The sequence below is a fragment of the Podarcis erhardii genome (genome assembly GCF_964252035.2).
Source record: "Podarcis erhardii genome assembly, chromosome: 4".
Classification (NCBI taxonomy): Eukaryota; Metazoa; Chordata; class Lepidosauria; order Squamata; family Lacertidae; genus Podarcis; species Podarcis erhardii.
This window is the reverse complement of record NC_138508.1, coordinates 63,938,572-63,965,663: the sequence shown is the minus strand read 5'-3', so window position 1 is coordinate 63,965,663 and position 27,092 is coordinate 63,938,572. Positions and strand designations below refer to the sequence as shown.

At 39.4% G+C, this 27,092-nt stretch overlaps 1 protein-coding gene across 6 annotated transcripts in view; it reads left to right on the top strand.

Moving 5' to 3' along the window:
• Positions 1-27,092, top strand: part of IL1RAPL1 (interleukin 1 receptor accessory protein like 1) — a 676,350-nt gene that overhangs the window by 91,745 nt on the left and 557,513 nt on the right. For 4 of the 6 annotated variants that reach the window (XM_081858879.1, XM_081858875.1, XM_081858874.1 and 1 more), the window contains exon 2: positions 22,967-23,072. In XM_081858879.1, coding sequence (XP_081715005.1) covers positions 22,991-23,072 — 82 coding nt within the window. In that variant the 5' untranslated portion in view covers positions 22,967-22,990. Of the gene's footprint in view, positions 1-1,240; positions 1,323-15,515; positions 15,589-22,966; positions 23,073-27,092 lie in introns of those variants that run through there. The other 2 variants (XM_081858877.1, XM_081858878.1) reach the window with 2 other exon arrangements.

The following is a 27,092-nucleotide window of genomic DNA, read 5'->3' as shown; positions in this document are numbered from 1 at the left end:
TTCTGAAGAAGTGTGCATGCACACGAAAGCTCATACCTAGAACTAACTTAGTTGGTCTTTAAGGTGCTACTGGAAGGAATTTTTTTATTTTGTTTTCACTATAACTAGAGATTCTGCCCATCAGCTGGAAATTCTTCACCTCTGGTTTATTTTATAGTGGTATTTAAAACATCCGAGTAGGCAGCATTGCTTTATACATGTCATAAGGCTTTTGTTATGATCAACATAAGTGTGAGTACTCTCTTTCTCCCTCATTTTAATTCTGTGAACATAGATATGCTTAGAAAGAGTACCTGCTTATGCACCGAGACATGATTGAAGATGCAAGGAACAGGAAAGTAAATAGACATATTAAAAGAATCAACAAATCCAATGAGTTCACACAGTGTTTCATTAAAACACATCTGAGGTAACAAGAAAATTAACCTAGCAATTAAGTTCCTCCTGTGTTCATAATCATAACATCAAGTCAAAATTTCTTTCATACTCCTTGATTAAAGTAACATTCCATTTTTCATGCTTATTTAACTAATTTTGGAAAACAAGGAGTCACTATACCCTTTAAGAAACCTCCGATACCTTTTCCTTTAAACTTTCATTTAAGATATGATTATGCCTTAGTGTTCATAATATTATCTGTTTGAAAATATAGTAATAGAAGAGGAAGATGATAAGTTTTTACAGGCGTGGATTTGTTGGGCAAAGAGGATCCAAAGGAATTTATATTCTGAGCCACCTTTGTTTGAGGACAACCCCCTTAGTACTCCTGGACTAGAAAGCGCCTGCACAAATCTGTAGACATTCCTTCAGTCAGATGTTTTTGGTGGTGAATCAACAGTTTGCCATCACTCTTAGTGTTCTGTGAAATGATCTAGTGCAGGGATATTTTTTAATGAAAGGGGGCACTTTGGGTGTAGAGTGAAATCTTTTCCCAAACTTCCCCTTTTCCATATCATTTGAATGCCTATCCATGATTGCTAGTTTCCCAAAACTCTCCTTTAGTTCAGTTGAGAAGTCCCTAGATGAGGCAGCATGCTGTTTGCTCTGCTTTGGTGGCTTGCTCAAGGGAGACAAAGTTTCTGTTGCCTGACTTGGAACCCCAATTTGATCATGGCACTTGATAGCCACCTCTAGGGCCATTGAAAGCATCTGTAGGGTGTGTCTGGCTGGATTTGGCTGGTTGTTCGATGGTCTTTTCCTGAGGCTGGAGTGGTGTGTCCTCTGGATGCCTTCTTTCCAGGCAGTGCTGGCTGCATCATGACTTTGCCTTGCTGCTGACAGGAGCTCTGAGTCTTTCTATTGGTGTTGAGAGGAGAAAGGAGGTGAGATGGCATGAGAACCCTTGTTCGCTTTTTTTTTTTTAGCAGAAACTCTTGAATTTCCTAATTGGAACTTACCAATGTAAATTGTAAGCAGAGTGCTCAGCTTATAGGATACTACTCCTTGCTGACCTCCCTTTTCAGAAGCTGATCATATTTATAGCTGTATAAGTAATAGTAAAAGGGACACGGGTGGCGCTGTGGTCTAAACCACTGAGCCTTGGGCTTGCCAATGAAAAGGTCGGCAGTTCGAATCCCCGCAACGGGATGAGCTCCTGTTGCTCAGGCCCTGCTCCTGCCAACCTAGAAGTTTGAAAGCATGTCAAAAAGTGCAAGTAGATTAATAGGTACCGCTCCGGTGGGAAGGTAAACGGCATTTCCGTGTGCTTTTCTGGTTTTGCCAAAAGCGGCTTAGTCATGCTGGCCACATGACCCAGAAAAACTATCTGTGGACAAACGCCTGCTCTCTCGGCCTGTAAAGCAAGATGAGCGCCGCAACCCCAGAGTCATTTGCGACTGGACTTAACTGTCAGGGGTCCCTTTACCTTTAAGTAGTAGTAAAGAGCCAATGTGTTGTACCAGCAACACTGGTGCCAACTGTGAAGGAAGGCACACAAAGTTAGGCCTTGCTGCAGTTTCCTGAGGCAGTCAAGCCTCACTGCCTTCAGCCAGGCCACCAATGGGTTGTTAGGCCAGGTATAATGTACGCATTGCACAGAGTGTTGCTGGTGCACGGCTTCACCCATTCTACTGTTGGGTAAGTGGGGCGATTCCTGGTCAGCACCACTCAAACTGGAGTGAATGAGTGCCCTCTGGAGCTGCTTTCTGCTCTGTATAAAGAGTGACCAGCTGCTAATATCCCTTCACCATGCCGCTTCCCCCTCAGTACTTTCAGCTCTTGTATTTGTCCAACTTTTTTTGCTGCTCTTCACACATCCTACTTGCCATTCAGGTGGCCAGGCGGTCAGCTCCTCACTCCCCAATTCTTCTTCCATTGGTTGTTTTGCCTCACTCTGTCGTATCTTCAGCTTATTCCTCAAGTTTGCCAATGCTACCTCTCTGAGATCTCCTGAGGGCTGTGCTGCTTGCAAGCTCTGGAAGTCCATATGTGCTTCCAGAGTAGACCTGGAAGGTGAAGTCTTTAAGCAGGTACACTCTGGAGCCCAGTACATCCAGTGACTAGCTCTGAGACTATCATGGGATTTCCCAGAATCTCTACTCTCCCCCCCCCCCCCACACACACAATATAGAGTGCTGGAAACACCGGTTGCTCCTCTTCTTGCCACCACATTGGGTTCCAAAGGCCAATCCTGGTGAATCAGGGAATGGGGAATATCACACTGGATGTAAGATATGTTAGCTTTCAATGTAGCTTGAAAAAAAGATTGGAAAACAATTGTGTAATTGATGTATTTTTTATAACAACTTTCAAAGTTGATATCATAATTTTTGAATAGCAAATCATTTCTTCCCAGTAGCAAAGTCACCTTACTCTTGATATTCCTGAAGGTTATCCATGTCGATTGATGGAATTCGTATTGACTGTGCATCATTACTTCAGATAATGCTACCTGGTTCATTGTCAAGTGTCACTAAGATAGTGGGGGAGAAGGAGAAGGGGGGAAAGGAGAAGGACTGGAAGAGGAAGCAGATAGATTTGGACAAATGCTATGACCCTTTTCCTCTTGATTCTAAAATACCTCAGAACAGTTGTTAGGCAGTATTGCTCTATTCCCATCACCCATATGTGCTGATTATTTTAAGAAGACATTGCTCTCTATGATCTGTCATCTGGAGAAGTATAAAATGTCAGCCAGACAAGCACAGAAGAATTAGTATATGATCTGATGGGGATCAAGGACAGTAATATAATTCAAAATGCTATTCCTTACTAAATCCATCAGATTAGCGTTCATGAATTTTAGGAATACCTAGCTTTGTAAAAAGAAAGAAATCAATACTAATACTCATTGCATCATGCCAGTACATTTTCTTTATGCAAAGCACTTTAATGATCTTCCCATTTATTGCTTTAGCAATCTGTGAGATAAAGCAATTCTTGAAGGTTTGGCGACAGAATCTGAAACTGGATCTCAGTAGAGTTTGGTTACACTGATTGTGAGCTTTTGAAAGAAAATAACAATTTAGTATACCAGAGTAACACTTCCAGCTCTTGAACCACTAAATGTGTGGTGTCAATGGTGCATACACCCTGGAATGCCCATATTAAAGTTCAGTTTTACCCATCAATTGGTCAGAGGATTAAGGGCTTCTGAGATGTATGTGCATCTATATTGAAAGGTTTGCAACTAATAATAATTTATTTGTTGTACCTTGCCAATTTGACTGGGTTGCCCCAGCTGTTCTGGGCAGCTTCTAACATGGAAGCTTGCCTCTCCAGGTCAGGTTATTGGGGTTTTCTTTTCTTTTCTTGTTGTTGCTTTGCTTTGCTTTGGGTTTTTTGGCTTCCACCATCAAAATAAGTGGAATCTTAGGGGGCAAAAAGTTTTCCTTGGGTAGCTGCATCAGGTCCCAAACAGGGGATAAACCACTAATTTCAATGCAGTGCAATTACGACACTGTAGATTCTGTCCAACATTGGAATATGTTGAATCAAAGGCAGCTTCATCTGGATATAGAATTGTAGAAACCGCGGAACAGCAAGTTCCTTTTCACAAAGTCCTGCTTGCTAAGGATTATTCTTCACAGTGTATTCTCCAGTGCTTTGTCTACTTTAGTAATACAAGTCTACTTTGTTTTTACATGTCAGGAGAAGATGTAAGCAGAGTGTAAATGTTTAATGAATTTTCTCTGTAAAGTTCAGGTGCTAAGCAAATATTTTTTGGCGGGGAAAACACAGCAGAACAAGTCAAGAGGAAGATTAAAAGGAATAAATAATGCTGCAAAAAATAATAATGAAGGTGTTGGATAGAAAACTAGATCTAGTGGTCTGAGGACAGATTTTATAAAATTTCTTACCACTTTCACTTTGGCCATGATTTTTTGTTCTTTAGATTGTATCTTTTCCATAAAGTAACCCATAAGAAACCCTAATGGAAGTGAGATGGATATGACAAGGATGGGGGTTAATATATCTACAGGAATATATATACAGGAAGGGGTCATGGGGTGTACTCCTCCTTCAGGCAACTCCTGAAGCCAAGCTAGCACCAAATGTATTGCTCTGCTTTCCTTTGGACCATATTAAAATGAGTACTGATTATGCAGACTAGCACCTCTAAGTGGGGACATGTGATCTAGTTGGTATAATGGCTAAGTAGCTGAAGTGCTTAAAATTCTGTTTCAGCCATGGACTTTCTGGGATACCATAAGTAAGCCACAATCTTTGAAGCTCAGCTGCACCCCCCCCACACACACACTGTGGCAATAGTAATCTTCTTTACAAGGTTGATGTAATGCAGGGATTGGGGGTGCTGTGCTACACCCATGAACCCTGATACTTGGCCATGCTAGGAGCTGGACTTCAGTAACATCTGAATGCCCGAAGGTTCCCCATCCCTGATGTAAGAATTTCTGTTGCAGAGCAGAGAGAAACACACTGAACATTGTAATGATGTATGAACACTAAGTCTCATCATTTACATAATCATGGCAGCTTTTCTTTCTTTTATTTTTTACCACAAATGGATGATCAGCAGTGACCCCTGTAACTATGTCATGGAGCTGATGGTTCTGAATGTTTTGGGTCATGAGGCAATTAGATGGTGAATGCTTGTTATATTAACCAGCACTCAGTTGTGAAACGTGGAATGGACTGTGTTTGATGAACAAGGCCTTGTTTTTTCCATAGAAAGCTCCTTTCCCATCTTTTTCCACTGCCTTTTGCATGTTATGTTTCTGAAACCATAGAAAAAAGTTTAATTACATTGGTTTAAGTGATGCTTTGTAGTTACTGATGACAATTCTGGTTACTATTAGCCAAAGTTCATTGTGTGATTATATACAGTCAAAGAATCATAGTCACAAATTTGTCTGACTTGAAGTGTTATGTATATTTTCCATAATTTCTGGGATGATTACTATAGCAGTGGTAGAATGGTCCTAAGGTATTCATATGTGACAAGTCTGTAAATGTGTAACAGGTACCTGTGAACTCATGTTGTTTAAGTTTCATCATCATAATTAAAAGGCTAATATTTCACAGGAAGTAGTATTATTTAAAATCTTCAGTTTTCATTTAGAGAGACATATGCTTCTGTCAGTTACTTCCCTGGCTTCGGCATTATGAAATTGTTAAATGTACTTCCAGGTAAATGTGGACATTTTTAGTCTCTTATGACCTCAAGAATTTGATTTCAGTATGGGTTGCTCTTGTGACCTTGATTAACCCTTTCCTGCAGATTGCTGCACAATAATTTTCAGCTTATCCTAGGAGGTCTTTCATTGACTTTTGGTAGACTTGATTGTAATCAATGTGCTGTTTACGTTTTGGTTGTATTGGGGGGGAACATGATTTACAGCAAAGTTGAAAATGGTCTGTCTTGCATTTATTAAAGATTGTATTGAATGTGTTGTGATTACTTTTCTAACTCAAAAGATAAAGGTGCTCCTGGGGTATAATAGTCTGAAGTGGGCGGAGGGAGAGGACTTGTCCCTGGCTTCCTAAGTCAGTCCCTGATTGTAATGATGCATTTCTGACTTAACACTTTCAGACAGTGGTAGTAGTGAACTGCCTGGCCCCCAACCTGGGTAGCCTCTATGATATACATTTTAGGCCAGAAACAAGTGTAATCAGTTGTTAGTGCTCAAAAATACTACCTTTAAGACTGATTACAATCTGAAGTCTGAAAAATAAACATCTCATTTGAATTGTCCAACACTAGCTCTTTCAGTAGATTCATAGATAAAATCAGGCATTTTTATATCAAATGTTGTATTTGCTAAGAACAACTTGCCTTGGGCTCAAAAACCTTTGCAGTGCAATTTCATAGAGTAGCAAGGGCCTTCCCTTGTGTTTGCATTTTTTGCCTCCAAAAGTAGTAGATTGTTAACAAAATAGCAATGCATAATTGTATTACATATGTGGTGATTGAATTTCAGTTTACCAACTGATGTATAAAAGAGAAACAAAATCTTCAGTAGTAATTGTTTATGCATTTAATATATATGACACCTGAGGGTTACTTGTATCTATGCATTACTTGACTCATTGTATCTGCACTCACTAACAGGTCTGCTTAAGGATTCTCTTATTACAGTTAATATAGTTTCTCTGAAAATGCTTACAAAATATGCACATTACACATAAAATAAACTTACAAAGCAAGTGAAAAGGGGAGCCCTGCAGCTCCTTAACTCAATTCCATAGTGTTTAATGATTGCAGCTATTAAGGCAAGGCAAAGTAGAGAGTATAAGATTGCCTAGAGACTAGTAGATCATGTTCTTCATGCGGCAGTGGGCAAAAGCATCCTGCATTAAGTCTGCTGAGAAGTATATTTTTGAAATTATCTACCTTTAGGGACGTACAGCTCCTGTCCCCGCCCCCTTCTAAATCTAAAATGTGCATTGAGGTCTATTCATGTTACTTATTCTAGAATTCTGCAGGACGTTGTTTGTAGCGGAACCAAACAGTAATTATATGTAAATGATTCATAAAGGTTAAGCCAAAGAGGCTTGGATCTTATGATTTGATAGTCTTAAAGTGTCACAAGATTCTTTGGTGTGTTTTTTTATATAATTTAATTTGGAATTAACCTGTTTAATTAGAAGACAACTGAGAGATCACACCCAAACTGCCTGGTATCTTATGGAGCTGGGGAGGGGCTAGTGAGATTCTAGAAGAAAAATGCCAGTGTTGACCTTTTCGGAGGACTTTTGTGTGGACTCTGCGCAGAAATAATGCAAGATGGTCTTAGTCCCCTCTCCATGCAAAACTAGGACAGTCCAGACATTAATGAGTCCACACATCCCTAGTTTTAGGTGTGGCTTCTGAACAGGAGTCTCCCCTTGGTTTAATGACTTTATTTATTTATTTATTTATTTATTTATTTATTTATGGTTATTTATTAAGTTTATATCCCACCCTTCCACCAAAAGGAGTCAAGGCTAAATTTGGGGTTGTATTCTTAGTATTCATTATGGTGTGAATTTTCAGTGCAAAGACTTGAATATTGTTCCATTGAGCTCACAACTGCCTATTAGATAGACAGTTAGAGAAATAGTGACTTATTCAAAGCCAGCTAATGAATGTCCAACATTTTTTTTTTTAACATTTTCAAACATGATGCTTTGTCCATTGCATCATTGCAGCTGTGCAATTTGCCTAACTCATCAAACAGACCATGACTCATCATTAGGCATGCATTGTGATTTTGTCAGGTTCCCAACAGCCCCCATCCTGGTCTTGGAGCTCCAAATAAGAAGTAGGAACAGGAGGGCTAGCAAGTCTCTTAGTGTGATGCTTGGTGAGTTGAAGCTGTGCAGGGCTGGTAAACAGTGGTATCTCGGGTTACAGACGCTTCAGGTTACACACTCCACTAACCCAGAAATAGTACCTCGGGTTAAGAACTTTGCTTCAGGATGAGAACAAAAATCGGGCGGCGATGGTGCAGCGGCAGCAGGAGGCCCCATTAGCTAAAGTGGTACCTCAGGTTAAGAACAGTTTCAGGTTAAGAATGGACCTCCAGAACAAATTAAGTTCTTAACCTGAGGCACCACTGTACAACATTACCAAGCTAAAATGGATACCTAACTAGTTAGTATACTGTAGAACTTATATGTGAAATTAACATGTGTTTCTAGATTCCCCATTCAAGTAGATAAACATATCTGCCAAAGCTTCATATCTAGTTTCTGTGCACATAAAAATTATTCCAGTTAATGGAATTTGAGACATTCCTTGACCTGCATCAAATGTTTGTGTCTGGTTTTTTCCCTCATCTGTCAATGCAAAAATCAGATGCCATTTAAGTGAAGGGTTAGAACCTATCTAGCTTCTTTTCCACTTGTTGCCTTCACATATTTTGAGGCAGGGGGAATCTTCTACTATAAGTTGAAGAGGTTGAAGCTTAAAGACATGAAATAAATATGTAATAAATAGGGGAGAAACTCCCACCTTCAAAACACTATTCCACAGCACCAAAAAGTGACCTCTCAGCACTTAGCAATATTGATTTTCAAAATCACATCTAATTTTCCAGCCATTTCTCTACACAATTTCAGTGAACTTCACAGGATGATTATTAGGCATTGTAAATCACCGATGCTTGAAACATTTACAAATTAATTAAATGATGGCAATCCGTGTAGAAATTGTTCTGCTCTGAATTATTACACAGAAGCTCCTATGTGTAAATGGTATGGTTGATTTGCCCTTCTACCAACCAATTCTCTGGGGGGTCTATAGATGCTTAGCTAGTGCTCTTGTATGATGTCTTTCTGAAAATGAATTCTGCAATCAATATCTCCCACAGACTGTTAGTCTTCTAAAACATAGGTAGCCAACAAAGGGTTCCCCAGATGTTGTTGAACTACAACTCTATAGTACATTTCTACAACATTTCTTTGGCACATTTTAGAGGCCCCAAAGCAGTTTAAGTCATTAAATATATTAGTACGGTAAAAAAACAGGAGCACTTCAAAATGCCAAAATAAGAAACAGATAGAAAACATTAAAAGTGAGGCAAATTAGAAAGATCTTGACTGCCCACCTGAAAAAAATAAAAGGGGCTAGGTTATTCTCTCTTTAGAGATGTGGTCATAACCAAGATGCTGCCACCAAAAAGCCCTATTTTGAGAAGATCAATAAATGCTGAAAGTGTGCTGTTAAGAGTATTGTGTAAATTTCATTTTTAATTATTATTATTTTCTGTATTTCTTATTGAGTTAAGTGGCATGGTAGGTTATGAAAAGCTGGAAGCTTTATACTGTGATTTGCAGTATCCTGTTTGAGGTGTTTTATTAAAGCACACTTTGTTGTTAATTTAGCACTAATTAGAGGTGGGCATTTCTTTATAAATTACTCTTGAAGCATTGGACTCTTTTTCCTTAGCATCAGCCATAAACTATGATGATCTACATTAGGCCTTCTTCAGTTTCCTCAGTTTCCTCACTGCCAAGTTTGCAAAGGACTTGCTGAATAAGAGCGAAAGTCTTTAGGATCAAAGCACTAAGGAAAGGGAAAAGATGGATGAAATGCATTAACACAGCGATAAGTGTCAAGTCCACTGAGAGCATTACAGTTTTCACTAAGATCCAGCATAAACTGTCACCACTGAAACATAAATTAACCAGGGCATGTCTAAATTACTTCACCATGACAGAGAACGGCAGAGTGGTTTGGTTTGAAGAGCACATTGACACTAATTAGTTTAGCTGTTGTGAACGACAGCTGACTAAGACTAATGACAGTATATTTTTCTCAGTCATTCCCATGACACTCTGTTAAAAAAAAAAAAAGCATTAAAAACTGATCCATTGAAAAATGGCGGGATTTGTGAGGAGAAGACCTGGCAAATCTAAACTAACAATTCAGAAATCACCAGCATCAGTAATTTTGTATTATGAAATATTTTTTTTCTAACAATGTATAGAATTTAATCAAATATTTAGCATACTTAACAGTGAGGAAAAACTACATGCCCAGCTAAATGAATTATAACATTACTCATATAGAAAATCACTTGAAGAACTTTTCTCGTGAAAGTACTCTGTCAAATATCCCCTCATATATTTCTGAAGTGGGCCTGAAACCCAGCAAATATTAAAAAGTACTTGCTTGGTCAGCACTGGTTATGAGTATTTTCCCTTTGGAAGTCAATGGAAGCCTTCGTTATACACTTTTAGGTGCTGAGCGAAAAAGCTCCTCTTCAACCAGGCCTTTGGCTCATTAATATCCTATATCCTTTTAAATGCGTTTGTGGGAGGGGATGGGGTTGTTGTTCTGTGTGTGTGAGGGGATGTTCTTGTTTTAATATGCATTTTGTGTTTTTATCTTGTATTTTTATGTTGTGAACCACCCTGAGATCTATAGATGAATGGCGGTATACAAATTTAATAAATAATACTAATAATAAAGTACTTAAAGGGATTTAAGAGCCCTGCTGGAACAGACCAAAGGCCTATCTAGTCCAGCATTCTGCTCTCACAGTGGCCAGCCGGATGCCAGCAGCACATGAAAATAATAGCACTCTCTTGTTTCTGTTCCCGAGCAACTGTTATTCAGAGGCATCGTTCCTCCAGTTCTTGAGGTAATACAGTCATCTTCAGTAGTAGTCATTGATAGCCTTTGTTGTTGTTTATGTTGTTGTTTAGTCATTTAGTCTTGTCCGACTCTTTGTGACCCCATGGACCAGAGCACGCCAGGCATTCCTGTCTTCCACTGCCTCCCGCAGTTTGGTCAAACTCATGTTGGTAGCTTCAAGAACACTGTCCAACCATCTCATCCTCTGTCGTCCCCTTCTCCTTGTGCCCTCCATCTTTCCCAGCATCAGGGTCTTTTCCAGGGAGTCTTCTCTTCTCATGAGGTGGCCAAAGTATTGGATCCTCAGCTTCAGGATCTGTCCTTCCAGTAAGCACTCAGGGCTGGTTTCCTTCCATTAATTTATTTAATTCCTTTTAAATGTTATCCAAGTTGGTAGCGATCACTATATCTTGTGGCGGCAAATTCCATATTTTACCTATGCACTATTTGAAGACATGGTTCCTTTTGTCTGTCCTGAATCTCTTCAACATCCAGCTTAATTGGATGACTCCTGATTTTATTGTTATTAGAGAGGAAGAAAAAATCTGTCTAACCACTGTCGCTAAACCATGAAATACTTTTATGCATGTCTGTCATGTCACCCCTTTCTCTGCACCCCCGTCTTCTCCAGCCGAAACTTAAAAGCCTCAAATGTTATAACCCTTGATCATTTTGGTTGCTTCTTCATGCACCATTTCCAGCTCTACAATATCACTTTTGAGATGTGAGGAGCAGAGCTGTACATGGCATTCCAATCTGGGGAATGTTAAGAGAATTCTGATTTCACTTCACTTTCATGGCAACTCTGGATATGAACCACTGTATCTCAAGTTCACTTGTTTTCCATGTCATAGGGCAGATAATTGCGCATCAAGACCCTGGTGCACCCCTAAGGATAAATAAATCCACATAGACACAGAATTTTTAGTTTAAGGTTAATGGACAAAAATTTAGGCCACAACTTTATTGATTACAGCAATATGAGTGGTATTAGCTTAGGCATTGGCAGTAACTATATTTGACTCCTGCCCGCCTCGCAGGAAGTCTGGAAGGGTAAACACCAAACGAGGGAGCTCCGTCCATGGCAACCAACTGAAGCTCACCCCGGGGTTCCTGCTGGGTCCTAGCCCCTCAAGCGGACTTTGGACAAGATCCAGACTCGCAGATTCATTTACTGGAATACCCTTGTACCGGGAGGGGCAGATGATGGCCACACCTCCCCTCCCCCACATCACAATAAGCCAATGCCTAACCACCAAACCTTACAAAAGTTGTGATGCTTGCTAAGAGGTAGGCAAAAACCAAATGGCCTGTGCCAATTTGCCGAATGGAAAAATCCTCTCCAGCCCCTGTTCCAAAATAGGCAACAAACCAAAGTCCAGAGCAAGGCCAAAGCAGACACCTAAAATACAGGGCAGGCGGGTGGGTGTTCGGTGCTGCGAAGCCAGGTGAATTCCCAGAAACACATTGCCTCCTTTTATATGCCCCCACAATCACACCACCGATCTCTGATTGGCCAATAGACCATGGTGTGATCGTGGGACCATCACATGGACTAGGCTCAATCTCCCACCCTCTGAAGGATGGGGGGGGCCCTTGGGCCCGCGCACAACATGGACCCTCAATTAGGAGGATCTGATTTGCTAGCAGAATAGTCTAGGTTTCAGATAGCACTGTTAAATCCAGCATTCAACATTTTCCAGCAACTAAGTGTTTATCAAAGAGCAGAGTAAGCAGTGGTGATCTAAACTTGCCGTGTGCACAACATATCACTATTTTAATGCAGAAGTGAAATTGACATAATTGTCTAGTATATTGAATGTAAAACTGAGAAAAGAAGTGCTGAGGAAGCACCATAATCTTCTGACTCAATGGGCTGTCTGAAATTGTATGATGATGAGCTATTTGAAATTATAAAAATGCTGAACGTTTTCTTTCAATGCAGCAGTTTAGAATGGAAGGTGACACCCCGCTGTAGACAAATCATTTGTTCCACATAATAGAAACAGGTCTTGCTGTCACATATGTGTGTGGCAAGGAGAACATGCAATACCTCAACTGGAGCACAGATAAATACATACTGAACTGTTCTCCTTTTGCAGTTGTGAAGATGTAATTTGAAATGACTAATTCACACTGAAGGTTTTTACCACTTTTGCCATTTTATTGTGAGTCCCAAAATCTCTCCTTCTACTCTACATATGCAAGATGAGCCTTGCTTTGGTCCTGGCCTGTGCTAAGGCAATAATCATATGCACTTACTCAGAAGCAAGACCCATTTTATTCTATTTGACTGACCTTTGAATAAAAAGGCATGGAATACATGAAGTCAACAACACTTAGAAGGTCATGGGTTCCCCAACCTTGCTTTAAATCATGAGTGGGTAACCTTTGGTCCCCCAATTCATCTCAATAGACCTCCTAATTTGGCCAGTAATTCTAACTTGTCCAGATCATGCCCACCTGTCACTCACCTGGTCTCATGTGATATCAGGTGTAGGAGAGATAAAATGTGGAATCTTAAAATTCAGTGCTGGTTGCTTCACAGTGTGTGTAGCTTGTGCATGACACTGTTTAAATTTTGCACCAAATGTGGGTGGGGTCCAGTGTCTGCTGAAAGCAAGTTGGCTTGCAGTTGTTTGTAAAATGTACACATCACCAAATACAAGTCAAGCTGGCAAAGGAACAACTGATGTTTAATCTTTGTTGCTTTTACTATCTTCAGATGGAAAAGCATGGTACAAATGTTTACAAATAAAAGTAAATGAATTAATTATTGTGATATTATCAATGGACATTTATAGATGTGTAATTTTAAAACTAGTGGTAGTTTAAAGGAAATTTCTTGTATTTTGTTTATTCTTATTGGATGTTTTTATTTTGCTATAGTTTTTCATAGATAGATAGTTCATTACAGGCTACATTTAAGATCTGAGATTCTGATGTATTCTTTGGGGAAGCATCTGATAAAATCAACAAACTAAAAACAAAAACCTCATAAAATTTGAAAAAGAGAGAGATAAAATGAACCAAATTTTAAAAACAAGGTTACTAATAGATTTTCATTTCTTTATAGGCTGCTTGGGGAAGAACATTTTTAGCAGGCATCAAAAGCTGTACAAAAAAGGTGCTTGCCTGATGTCACTAGACATGAAGATTTGCATCTGGATCCTTAGGATTTAAAAATATGGAAATTGAAATTTTCAAGCAGACAGATTTAATGCAGATCAAACTTACTGGAAAAGGCATTTTTGCTATCTTTTCCACAGATGGTAGTCTTCTATGGGACTACCAAAGAGCTGTCATATCCAAACTGTCTCTTGCCGAAACAGCACTGTCAATTTTCAGACTACTGAATGTACTGGCCCTTTTATGATTGCATTATGCTGTAGTAAATTCACCAAAGCAAATTCGAGTATGAAATCCACAAGCTATCAGCAGTCAGAAAATATATATATATACTGTATATAGCTGCCATTAGCCCATGCTTCCCAAGGGCAGAAAATTGAACTTTCAGGATTTTCCTCATCTCTGCTTCTCTAAATCATGTTGCATTATAATAAAGTCCAATGGAATTTGCACTCTGTTATTGTAGTCTGTGTCTCCTTTGTAACCTTAATTCAATATGTAAACATAAACTCAATTCGTACAAATATTTGATTGCCCAAATGAAATAAGTTGCTAGTTGCCTTGTCTGTATGTCTGTTTGTTTATTGTGTGTTTAGGAAATAATGATTTCTATATAGGAACTTATAATAATAATAATAATAATAATAATAATAATAATAATAATAATACAGTGGTACCTTGGCTTACGAACTTAATTCCTTCCGGATGCCCATTCTTAAATAAAAAACATTCTTAAACTGAGGCGTGCTTTCCCTAATGAGGCCTCCCACCACCGGTGCCCTTCCACTATTCAGATTCCGTTCTTAGACCGAGGTAAAGTTCTCAAACCGGGACACTATTTCCAGTTTTGTGGAGTTTGTAAACCAAATAGTTCTTAAACCAAGATACCACTGTAATAATAATAATAAAATTTATATACTACCCTTAATCTGAAGATCACAGGACAGTTTACAGTATAAAGTTGTTGGATGTCCAACTCCCATCAGCCCCAGCCAGAATGGCCAGTGGAGTTGTAGTCCAGAAACAGAAACTAGCCTGAAGCTCATCTGCTATGAAATGATTTGACATAATTTGGGTTTAGTCTTAGGTTTACAAATGGCCAGAAGTCTCTAAGTAATCTATATTGTGTGTTTGTAATGCTCTCAAACGAGGGCATTTGTGGCATATCTGTTGCCATGGTTTCTGGCTCCTATTGGCTATACCAAATGGGAACTGTGTGAGACTGGAAAGCTCAGTGCAAAGAGCTCCCAGGAGCAAATAAAGTTAAAGCAAAACTCATTCATCCCTTCTGTGCAGCTTTTAAGAATACAGAGGTTCTCTCAGGGCCCGGCTCTAGAAATCTCAAGGAGCCAGAGAGTTGGGGTCAAACTGAATTCCATAAATGAAGCTATGTAATCAGCCATGGCAGAAGACGAATGGAGAGGGAAGGCAAAAGTAGACTGGATTGTTCTATTTGGGCCCTTTAACACTGCAAGATGAATTAAAATGGAAGCCGTTGGGCAGATAGCCAAGAGACAGCAAAATTAGAGAACTGGATCTGCTTCACTGCCTATAAAAGTAACCTGACATACTGAAATTGATTACTTGAGATGCTTTTTCCCCCTCTACCATTTCTATATTGCTTTGTATTCAGGTACTGCGAATCAAATGCACAGCACAGCCTCAACATTCCCCATTTCGTGTCCTCCCTTAGCCCAGGAGGAATCCTGCTGTAGGTGTGCATTAGGGATCCTGCCAAGGAATTATATAGAGACTTGTTACGTAAACCAGTTACTAATACGTGTGTGGAGACTCAATTCAGCCACCCAGGTTTAATAGAAAAGCATATGTCAGGAAAAGCTTCATTTTCTCTTGAAAATTTCAGATTGCTGAGCAGGGCCAATAAAAAAATGTGACTGGTGGGAATGAAAGACAAACCAAGATCTTAAGTGAAAAGGGTGAGTGCAAGAGATAAAGAACAGAAAAGAAGAGGGGCATTGGTGATGAGGATTTAAGAACAGGCTGGAGAAGGGGATGCAAAGGGGAAGCTGTTGAAAGCATGCACAGGAAAAAAAAAAACCATGTTAGGGGAAGTGTGTGTATGCCAGTGTCAGGAAAGTGTGTGATGAAATGGGAAAGCTGACCCTGGAGGGCGATTGCCTGAGAGTACACCCAGCTAAAGGAGATGAGATAGGAGAAGGACACTGTACTCTAGAACTGCTGGGACAAAAGGAAACACTGTGTAGTGCTTCCTCAGAGTTGAAAAAAGTGAGTGACTGATGGAGGAGAGCAATATGAAAGCCCAAGATGCAGGCTTGGTGGTTAGGAAGCAGAGAGACAAAGACAAGACAGAACCCCCATCCAAAAGGTTCCTGCACCTTTAAGAGTTTTATGAAAGAGCATTGCTGACAGCCCTATGACGGGAAAATCTACACATGGTTGAATTTTATATTCTCTTCGGTAACTAGAGGTGCAGAGGCTCTTGACCTAAGAGAACAGGGAGAATGATTTTTTACAAGCTGAGTCATGGGAATAGCAGAAACTAGTGATGCTTCTCTCATGGAAACATGCAGAAAAAATGGGCCCCAGCCGTGGAACTGGCTTCATTTCTTTCCCACAGGCCACTGTGAGAGCAGCACTATTCCCCGCTCAGGAAAGACCATACTAAGACTCAGCGCTGACTTTCAGAGCTAAGTATGAACTGCAGTTTGGTTGCTGTGTTACTATGTTTCAGTCTAAGTTCAGTCTGACTAAATTTCAAAAGGGTTTTTTAAAAAAATCTTTCTAAACTAGAATGATGTGACTTAGTTACTTAGTTCCCATGTCCATCAAAATTGACTAACCCATTGGTTTCCAAGCCTCCCCCCCCCCCCGCCAGACTACAGTGGTACCTCAGGTTACATACGCTTCAGGTTACATACGCTTCAGGTTACAGACTCCAGAAATATTACCTCAGGTTAAGAACTTTGCTTCAGGATGAGAACAGAAATCGTGCTCCAGCGGCGCGGCAGCAGCAGGAGGCCCCATTAGCTAAAGTGGTGCTTCAGATTAAGAACAGTTTCAGGTTAAGAACGGACCTCCAGAACGAATTACGGTAAGTACTTAACCCGAGGTACCACTGTATTTAAAAATTGCTGTAAAAATTGCAATTCTATATACCGGTAATTCAAACTGTAATAAAATGAAACAAAACAAACATATATATATATATATATATATATATATGCAGGTTTTGGTGTCCTCGGGTGTCTTCCCGTGTAAAAGTTGGGGTGTCTAGGCGACGTTTCGACGAGGTCTCACTCGTCATCTTCAGGCTGGTGCTTTCGGCTTCTTGTTACTGGAACAGAGCAGGATCTCAGTGTTTGAGTTCCTATAAATACTGTAGAGGGGGTGTGGTGTATAGCCTCCAATGTTCTGGGCAGAGAGGAAGTTCCCAGGCTAGTGTGCCTTTTCTTCTTTTGTTCCTTAATTACTTGAGAGATATCTTGAGTGATTTCTTGAGTGATATCCTGAGTACCACTTAGGTGGGTCATTAGGTGTGGATTAGTTGTTAAAGTCTTTGTGTCTTGACCTCTTGAACTTTGTGAAGAGTTTTCCTGAGAAGATGGCTGTACTGTACTTAGTTGTGCTCTGGCTTGGCTTCGTGTATAGGGGCGAGCTGTGGTTTTGTGGCTTGTGTCAGCCAGATCTGTGTAGGGATTGCAGGGGGGTGCAGCATCCGGAGGTGCCACCATGGATTGGCTACTGGATGGTGTCTGTAATTCATCTGTGGAGAGGGTCTGGGTTTGGGTCTGGTGTGGTTGATTGGTGTTGGCGTTCTGTGTGCCTCTGGATCTGGTGTCAGTTTTTGTGGGGAGGGCTAATTTCCAGATGTCTGGCAAGCGGGATGTGTCGTCACGCTTGTTCATGTTGTGAGGGTGTTTCTCTATCTCGATGGCTTCCATGATTATTCTCTTGTGGTGATGTTCCGTGTTAAAGAGCAATTTGGAATCTGCAAAATTAATTTCGTGTCCTGTTTCTTTCATGTGTTGGAAAAGAGAGGAAGTTTTTTCTTCTTTTTTGACGGCATTCTTGTGTTCTGCGATACGTGCATTTATTCGTCTGTTTGTTTGTCCAATGTACGTGGCTGGGCAGACTTTGCAGGGTATTTCATAGATCCCTTGGTTTTCCAACGTCGCCTAGACACCCCAACTTTTACACGGGAAGACACCCGAGGACACCAAAACCTGCATTCCTGTACCCGTGAAAATCTACGAAAGCATATATATATATATATATATATATATATAATGCAATGGATGTGCTATCTCCCGTCTTCAACCACAAATCCACTGGCACACCATACACCAAGTGAATGAAGCTTGGAGACCACCATACACACACAACCGTTTGGGAATTCATGGACTAAATGTTGCAACTTTCATGCAGTTCATATGGCAGTGTTTTATTGTCAACAACTGCATGTCAGAATTAAGTTATTGCATAAGACAGTTTATCATTAGCTTCGGTGTGCCTTACATTTTCCTTTTCAAAGGAACTGTCCTATTGAAAGGTATCCAACATGAGGCAGAAGTCTGATCTGGGTGTTCATTACCTTGTGTGTAAACAGTCACAAGAAAGTAGGGCAGGGGTACACAGCCAAGCCCTCCTCCCTTTGGTATGTCATCTTTATCTTTTGTAGAGTTTGAGGGTGAGGGTTTGAAGTAGGGGTCTCCTCTGCTCCTGCTTCCCATCTCACCCTGTTATGATCTGTAAAGTGCTCATGATATTGTACTACTTTTAATATTCAAAGTGTTTGTAGGGTGGCCACGTGTACCACTTTACAGGCAGTTTTCCATTTGAAGGAATCCTCCTTTGAGGGGCATACCTTCCGGGTTCCCCAGAAAAAAGAGACATCCTGTTTTTTCTAAAAGATCTTGACATCCATTTTGGGTGCCAGGCTCTCAAATGCTCTCACCCCCCAAAAACGTGCTTTTGGGGGGCAAGAGCCAGGCACGGGTCATGTGATTCATCTGGAAGCACATCCCAGAATATGTGTGTCCGGGTTTTGCACTGGGAAAAGTTGGAAGGTATAAAAGGGCTGTTTCTGTCCAAGTCTGGTTTAAAGACAAAGAAAGGAGAGCAGAGGCCTTGAAAATGCCTGCCAACTGCTCCTGGACTAGGAGATGGAACAGGGACACAGAACACCTATTAACAGTCTCCCTTACTATGTAAATGTATGAATTTATATTTAAAGAATAGAAATCAGCTCTAAATTTGCATCTATGCATAAACATCAACATTTGCAGAGTTTATACAAATTGGTGCCCTCCTCCTAGTTTCGTGAAGTTCTTTTTTTCTTCTCACATGCGTAAGTGGCCCCCATAAATGTTAGTGGCTACAGAGATGATGAATGGGAATTTTATCTGCCAAAGGCCTTTCTTGTGTGCTCTTTGTTGCCTTTTCTGACACCAGGCTTTGTCTTCAGTTTTTATTATGGCAAGGCTTTATACTTTTATATTTCCTTTTTCAATAGGAGATGTTCTCTTCAGCAGGCCGACCGTAATGAGCATGCTCGGCTCTGTTTAGCAATCACACTATATCCGTTGATCTTAAAGTGCTATGTAAAAGTCACTCATTCTTTTGGACGGTATTTGTTAGGCTCATGCTGAGCAAGGAGCTGACTCTCTCTAGTATCATGAAGACTGAAGATATCAGCATCAGGATTTCCTGCAGCATCACTTAGTGCACTGACTGAAAAATGGAATTTTGGTTACAGAAGCGTACAATTCAGGCCTGCAGTATCACACAGCAATATAGTGTGACATAGCTTAAGTTGCATCTGTTCTGCTTCACCTCTGCATAAGTAGCTTTTATTTATACTCTTAAAATTGTATACAAATTCTGAATAATAATAATTTATTATTTATACCCCGCCCATCTGGCTGGGCTTCCCCAGCCACTTTGGGCAGCTTCCAACAAAACATTTAAATACAGTAATACATCAAACATTTTTTTTTAAGAATAATTTTTTATTAACCGACCAATCACATCAAATCAAACCAAATTACATAAATTCCAAATTACACAGCCGAATTTTAAATTTTTGTTGGGGGTACCCATATTTCAAGTTCCGAAGGGGATCCAATCAACTTCTTGCTTCTTACTGCTGTTTTAATGTCCACAAATCTAACCTTATGATGTTCACAGTACTATCCAGTCCTTTCTTATTGTTTTTCCACATCTCTTGTTGTTATTTTCATATATTTTTCCTTTCTCTTTGTGACCTCTGATAATCTCCACAAGCTGGTTAGAACAGTTTGTAATCCTGCGTGGATATTATTTTTTTTATCCAGTAGCCATATCCAGACGTTTTCCATATAACATTACTTCCTTACATCAAAACAGTCTTAGCGTCATTAATCTTCACCAATCTGCCTCCTTTCTCAAAACCTCTGAGGAGATTCACTAGGAATGCAGTCTGAAAAAAAGTCCGTTCTTCCTCCTGGCTATAAATCCTTTGGCAAGATGGCGACTCCGAATTAATTGCTGCGCCATTCCCAAAAGCTCTTATTGCTTCTCGATCTCCATAAAGCATACTTTTGGTTAAAGTTTATCTCCACACAAACCTTAATCATCCTGGTTAGGTCAGTTCAACCGACGATTCTAATGAGGAGGGGTTCTTGTAAATCACATAGAAGGAAAGTAAAAAAGGTCCCCCCCCTTCAGTCCCGTTGTCAACATACCCAGCCTTTGGTGTATCTTCATCGTAAAATATTCCTGTTTCTCCAACCCGTCGTCTTCTTTCGCAGAGGTCACTTAAATTAGCAGACTTCACTCCCCTTCTTCACTTGAAATATGTGCATTTGCTTCTTTTGTAATTAATTATTCCAAATTGCTGCAACTAGTGCGCGATCAGAGACAGCGTCCAGGAGAGCCGAGGTCCACACAGGGGCGTAATGCATCAAACATTAAAAGCTTCCCTAAACAGGGCTGCCTTCTAAAAGTCTGGTAGTTGTTGTTCTCTTTGACATCTGGTGGGAGGGTGTTCCACAGGGTGGGTGTCACTACTGAGAAGGCCCTGTAATACCAATATCTGGGGCTGAATATTGACATGGAACAGATTTTTTCTTTCTATAATCACCTTGCATTCCCCCCCAGCATCAAGGTGTGTAACACTGACATTTTTGGTTTAAAAGGGGGGAGTAGAATTTTATTACCCCAAGGATTCTGTTTCCTTTTGCCCCCTACAGGGGGGGTCTAGTGGGATTGCCTCTAATCTTGTATCAATCAAACAGTCAAACAAACAATCAATCAAATACCTTTATTGGCATCACAGTATAAAACACTTCAAGAAACTGGAATAATTATACTGTAATTATACTAATTATACTGTATTGTTTTAATTAGTGTTTTTATAGTTGTTCTGATTTTGTGTGGAGTGCCCTACCTGGGTGGATGGAGCAGCCAAGTAATTTTCGTTGTCCCTGAGAGGGGGCAATGACAATAAAGATTAATAATAATAATAATAATAATAATAATAATAATAATAATAATAATAATTAAAAAGACAAGCTATCAAGGGTTATAAGGTCACACTACGGTCGTGTGCATTTGGATATTTTGCTATGCCCTGTCTATTTCCTGAAAGGATAGTTCTTTGAGAACCCTTTTGGGTAAAATTGCGGCTAAAAAGGAAGCTACTAAAGCAGCAATATCTTTGTCCTGATCTGCCAGGAGAAACCTTATTTGGCTTCTTCTCAGAGTTGTGGGCCGGAGGTCCAAAATTTTGCTCAGCATCAGTTGGCGAGGTCTGCTGTGTAAAGGACAATCTAAGAGAATGTGGTCCATTGAATCAGGTGCTTCTTGATGGCAGGCACCCAAACGGGCTTGAAATGGAATGTGTGAGCATCTGCCTTTGGTCACGGAGAAAGGGGAAGCATTTAGTCTTGCAAGTATAAAGGCTCTTCGATGGGAAGGGAGGAGTAGATCTTTTAGATAGTTGGCACAGGTTCTGTAGCAAGATATTGGAGTATGAGGTAACAAGCGCTGTCTTTCGTGGTCATGGAGCCGCTGCTTGATTAATTGGAATGCGTTACTTTTACATACTTCGAGGTTCTCGAGGGCAATGCCCAAACTACTAAATTTGTAGACATGAAAGATATAAGTATTATGTTTCTAAACTGGTAGAAAAAGTGACTGTCAAGCCACATTTTCCAGCTTTCTCATCTTCTTTAAGGTTATAATAATGCTTTTTGGAAGTCTGATGTTCTTAGTTCTTAAAAAAATAAAATAAATGAAATCTGCATTAGAAAAACTGACAGTTCTCCACCCGTCCCTCTGTTTGTTATCTTTTTCTTTCAAAATAGGCATAATAGTGTATGTGGACTATTCATCTTTCTCTGTAGCATGACTCTCCAATTCTTTCTCACTGTGTTTGTTACACTTCAAACTGAATAATGTAAGATTTGTTGTATGAATTAATTTAAAGCCCTATGCAGGTGTAGAAACTGGCATCATGCCCACTGGCCCATACCCCACTTCTAAGTGTTCAAGGTCTCACTTGTACAGGGACCTATACAATCTCTGATTGAAAGTAGGGAGCCTATAGACATAGGCTTGGGACCTTGAATACCTAGTTATCAAGTGAAGCTCACAGGTGTGATCCCACTCCCCCTTATTTGTTTGCAGGTGTTAATTTCTGCAGTTCATGAATGCTCCATACGCTGTCTAAGTGTGTTCCAGTCTCAATGCAAGAGAGCAGCCTTGGCTTCAGGAGGGCAATTTTAGCCTTCAGGCTCTCAATAGCTCTATAATTCTAATAGCTAATTGCATAGGAGCACATTTTTCTTCCAATATAGGGAACTATCTAAAAAATAAACCAATATTTTGCCTCTAGGAGGCTACAGATGGATGATGTATTGAAGGCTTAAGGAATCAGATTTGCAGACTGATTTTGGAATAGAGTTTAATTTCCACATTGCAGAAGATTGCTCAATAAAATATTCATGCTAAGTATAAAGTTGTAAGTCACAATCCAGCACAGAGCTAAAGGCACTAAAGCCCATTGATTTCAATGTGCTAAAGCACATGTGACTGTATATTGAAATGTGGCTGCAATTTTTCTTCCTTTTAACAAGAGCAATTATCACTGAAATAGGAATTTTGTATTTTTGATTTCTGCATAATAATAAATTTCATTCTGATTTCTGGAACTTTCCTTAATAGTAGGTAGAAAATTACCGCATGGGATGAATTGATACAGTCTATCGAAGTCTCCTTTGTTTAATGTCAAAAATTATATTTCAGCGAAAACCAAACAAACATAACAAAATATATCTTTTCCTTCTGCTTCAGGGAACAGCCTTGGAGAGCTGGAAGATGAAAGCTCCTATTCCTCACTTAATTCTCTTGTATGCTACTCTTGTTCAGAGTTTGAAGGTTGTGACCAAAAGGGGCTCAGGTAAGAAGACATTCTCTTTTCCATTAATTAGGGCAATGCATTTGTAGAGACATTTGTAAAGTGCTGTTTGGATTTGGAAATGTATGAATAGGTCATATAATGTTCTGTGCAGAGATCAGGCCATATAACAGCATCTAGAAACATATGCTATATCTATACACAGACTATATCGAGCTCTGTAGTTTATATAGGCACTTGCAACCATTCTTCCCCTTCCTATGGTTATGTATAGCTTCTACATTAATGTTTTTGACTCAGTTTCTAAAACAACTTCATAGTTAGCACTCTGCTACTTTGGCAAATTAAAGAAATTGATTTGGAGTTGGGAATGGTCTGAAAGGAATAGGTTTGTGGTCAATCAGTGCTGTACTGAATTGTTGCATTTGAACTATTTCAAGGTGGCTTCTAGGTGTCAGAAAGCCCTTAAAAATTGTATCCAGTCTTTCATGTTGGTTTTTCCATCTTCATCTTTTCCCAGGCTTGATCTGAAGTTGCTTTGGTGCCATTTTTAGGGCTGCATCTTAAGTTCATTATACCAACTGTGCTACCACCCTCCTTCCAGCATCATCCATTGAGCTAGATCCACCACTCATTTCTGCACATCAGGCACAAGTGTCTGAATAGCAGAGCCCTTACACATAAGCAGCTGCTCATGTGCAGAGGGATCCTCTTCAGGCATTCATGCTGAAAAGATGGAAGATGTGAGGGAGCAGGCTTAGTGCTGCTGCACAGTCCTGCCACTGATGTCCTTCATATTTATAACAGATGAAGGGGAATTACTTGTGAATGTGATTTCTTGCTGTCAAATTCGACTACCTGAAGACATTGCTGAAGGCATAACCTTTAAATGGTTTGTAGTCAAAAGGGTTTGTTACTGAGGTCATTCCCTCTGTTGCTGTACTGCATTAGAAGTTCCATGGCTACCAGCATTGCTCAGCAGGACTTTCATTCCTATTTGGTGCTGATTGTGTGTTGTTGTACATGGCTAGTTATGGCGCAAAAGCTAGCTTCTATGCATTTCTGTTTTACCTAGTAAGCTACACACAACTCCATGCTCAGAAGCATTAGAAAAGTTATGTTGGCCATGGGAATGCTTTGCCCTTCTCTGTACACCCATCCTTTATTAATGTGTTTGCTACTTTCCCAAAGGGTTTTGGGGCAAAACGATCTCAAGAGGGGAGTTCTTTTCACAGGTAAAGGGATTCCTACAAAGTTGCAGCCATTTATAATCAATATGCTGACTCTGTTAAAAAAACAAAAACAAACCTGAAGTTAGAATGCTTAAAAGGATATTATGTGGGTATCTCTTTGTGGTCAATTCAATATGTTTGATTATATTTTTTGAATCTGTGTGCTTGAATCTTCCTTGAGCTCCCCTAGGACAGCTTTGTGGTCCATTGGACACTAAGTATTGATCATTTTATTTAAGGATACTATATATGTGACAACAATGTTTTTTGTAAGCTATATTGAATGTTGTGTCTTAACCACATCCTTTTGATGATGGCTTGGCATGAATTCAAACTTATTTCTGAAGGTATAACAGTTTTCAGCATTGTCTTTGATTGAACTTACAGGTGTTGAACTTTATACAATAAAATGATATGTTTTCCTTGTTTCATATGAGAATAAGTTTATGATGTTGAATGTCATTTCATACCATGCCTCAGTATCTTTGAAACACTGGAATGCATCTAATAAAAATCTCCAGAATCTATGCCCCTGAATCAAATCAAATAAACTTTGGATAAAATAGTGTATATTTAAACAAAGATATCTCTAAACAGCTGGTTAAGATGGTGGTACTGGTTTGCTACAAACACGACTGATATTTTAATTCAGTTATTTACATTCTCCATGGTTTCTTAATTTTTTTATTTGCTTTTTGCTACCCAATTTATGGGAGATGGTTCAACAGACCTGTCTTGTCAGGCACACCCCTGTTTCTCTCAGTAGTTCACCAGTGTTGATGCTCAGTTCTTTGCCTAAACAACAGTCCATCTGCATCTGCAATTAAATGCCTGCCTTATGCCTCCCAGACTATGTTCCCAACCTGTCTGGAAAGATGATTACTATGTTATAAATTATATTTTATCTGCATTAATGAGTGTGATTTTGAAACTCACTTCCCACAAACTCTTGAAGAGGAAAAGAAGTTCTAACAAACCATTTCTTATATACATGTTAAGTGCTATAATGCTTAGAATTCTGCTTTTATTTTGTTAATAAAATACCGGTTTGATATTAAAATGGTTTCCAACTTGTTCCTGAAATCTGTATCTGTGGTGAACTCATAAGACAAAACAAAAGTTGTTTACTCAGTTCTTAATTCCTGCACCTAGTGATTAATGCTGATTTCTTCAGAAGATCAGACAACAAGTTGTGAAAAATGTAGGGCGATGAGATGTTTCGATGTGTGTTTTTCACCTCTTTAATAAAAAGTGATGGTCCTTTAAGCAATTCAAAGCACACACTTTGTTTATGCAAAGACACAAGCTTTGTTTTTTGCTTCTCTGTTGGTATAAGGAACTCTTTCTAAAAACAAGATAAACAAAGAGATAGACAAATTTCTGTAGATTATTCAATACTCAGCTTGATGGCATTTTTTCAAAACAGATTCTTGAGCCTGCTTTCTCCCCTATTCTGTGAAATCGTTAAGCAAAATAAATAAGGGTATATGTGCAACATATACATGGCTTCATCGTAACTTCTTCTTTTTTAAATATATTTTTAACATTTTACATAGTGCAGTCATAAACCCAGTAATAGATCTGAGGCTTTTAAAAATTAAAATTGAATGTGTTTCCTGAGAAAACAACTTGGATTCCCTTTGAGGTGTACACACAACTCCTGCTCCCAAGGCTACCCCATTCATTTTAATGGAAACAACTATTCAACACACTGAAAGAAATACTATGCCTTTGAGCTTTTACTACCTTTCAGATAAGTGTTGCAGCCTCCATGTTCTGCTGTTATGTATGTGTCTCAGACACTCCAAGTTTAATAAAATCCACCAGATTAAGGTAACAAAGGTCATGTAACTTTTCATATTGGGTTCTTCCCCATTACTTAATTGAAGAAACAGCTTAAAATAGAAAGCCCAGTTGTGACTTTGTTTATGAGAAATTCAACATTCTCTTTCAAAGGCAAAGTTTTACAGCTGTGCTGAGTAAATTTGTCTTTATGAAGAATGGTTCTTAGCACTGAAATTGAAAGCATGAAACTTGTGTTGGGAGTATCTATTTCATTTTTTTTAAAAAGGCAAACCTTTAAAGTCATATGAAGATGTATCTTTTGAAAAATATTTCTTGATACCAGAATTGAGCAGATTTCCTCACCCCCAGGACATTTCAGTTCATTCTCAGAAGTTTTTTTTTAAAAAAAAAAACTGCAAAAGAAGGATCCAATGTAATAGTAACATCATGAATATCTTCAAGGAAAAGCTCTAACCTCAGCACAGAAACTTCTGCATGGTTATTTTAATTGCTAAGGTTTGTGAGGACTCTTCTAATCCACAGCCTTCTGAGTCAATGCGTATCAAAGTTATAGGTTGGGAAGAAACACTGTTTGGGATTGAACTCCCTATATTACAGTATTCTGGAAAGAAACAACCTGCATTTGCATCTCTTACATCAGTGATGGCCAAACTTGGCCCTCCAGCTGTTTTGGGACTACAACTCCCATCACCCCTAGCTAACAGGACCAGTAATCAGGGATGATTGGAATTGTAGTCCCAAAACAGCTGGAGGGCCAAGTTTGGCCATCACTGTCTAACATACAAACCCTATGCATATTTACTCAGAATCATGCCCAGTAGAACTTATTCTTAAGCATAAACAGTTGGATTCTGTACATGTCTATTGAAATGTAAAACCTCTGATACTATGTGCAGCATGCTGCCTACTAAGTATGTATAGGATTGTAAACGTCACCTTCTATTAGGTATGAAGCAGGGTCTGCTAAACCCCTGCCTAAAAGTACTTTTTCAAAATAAAATGTAACTTCCTCTTGTTATCTATA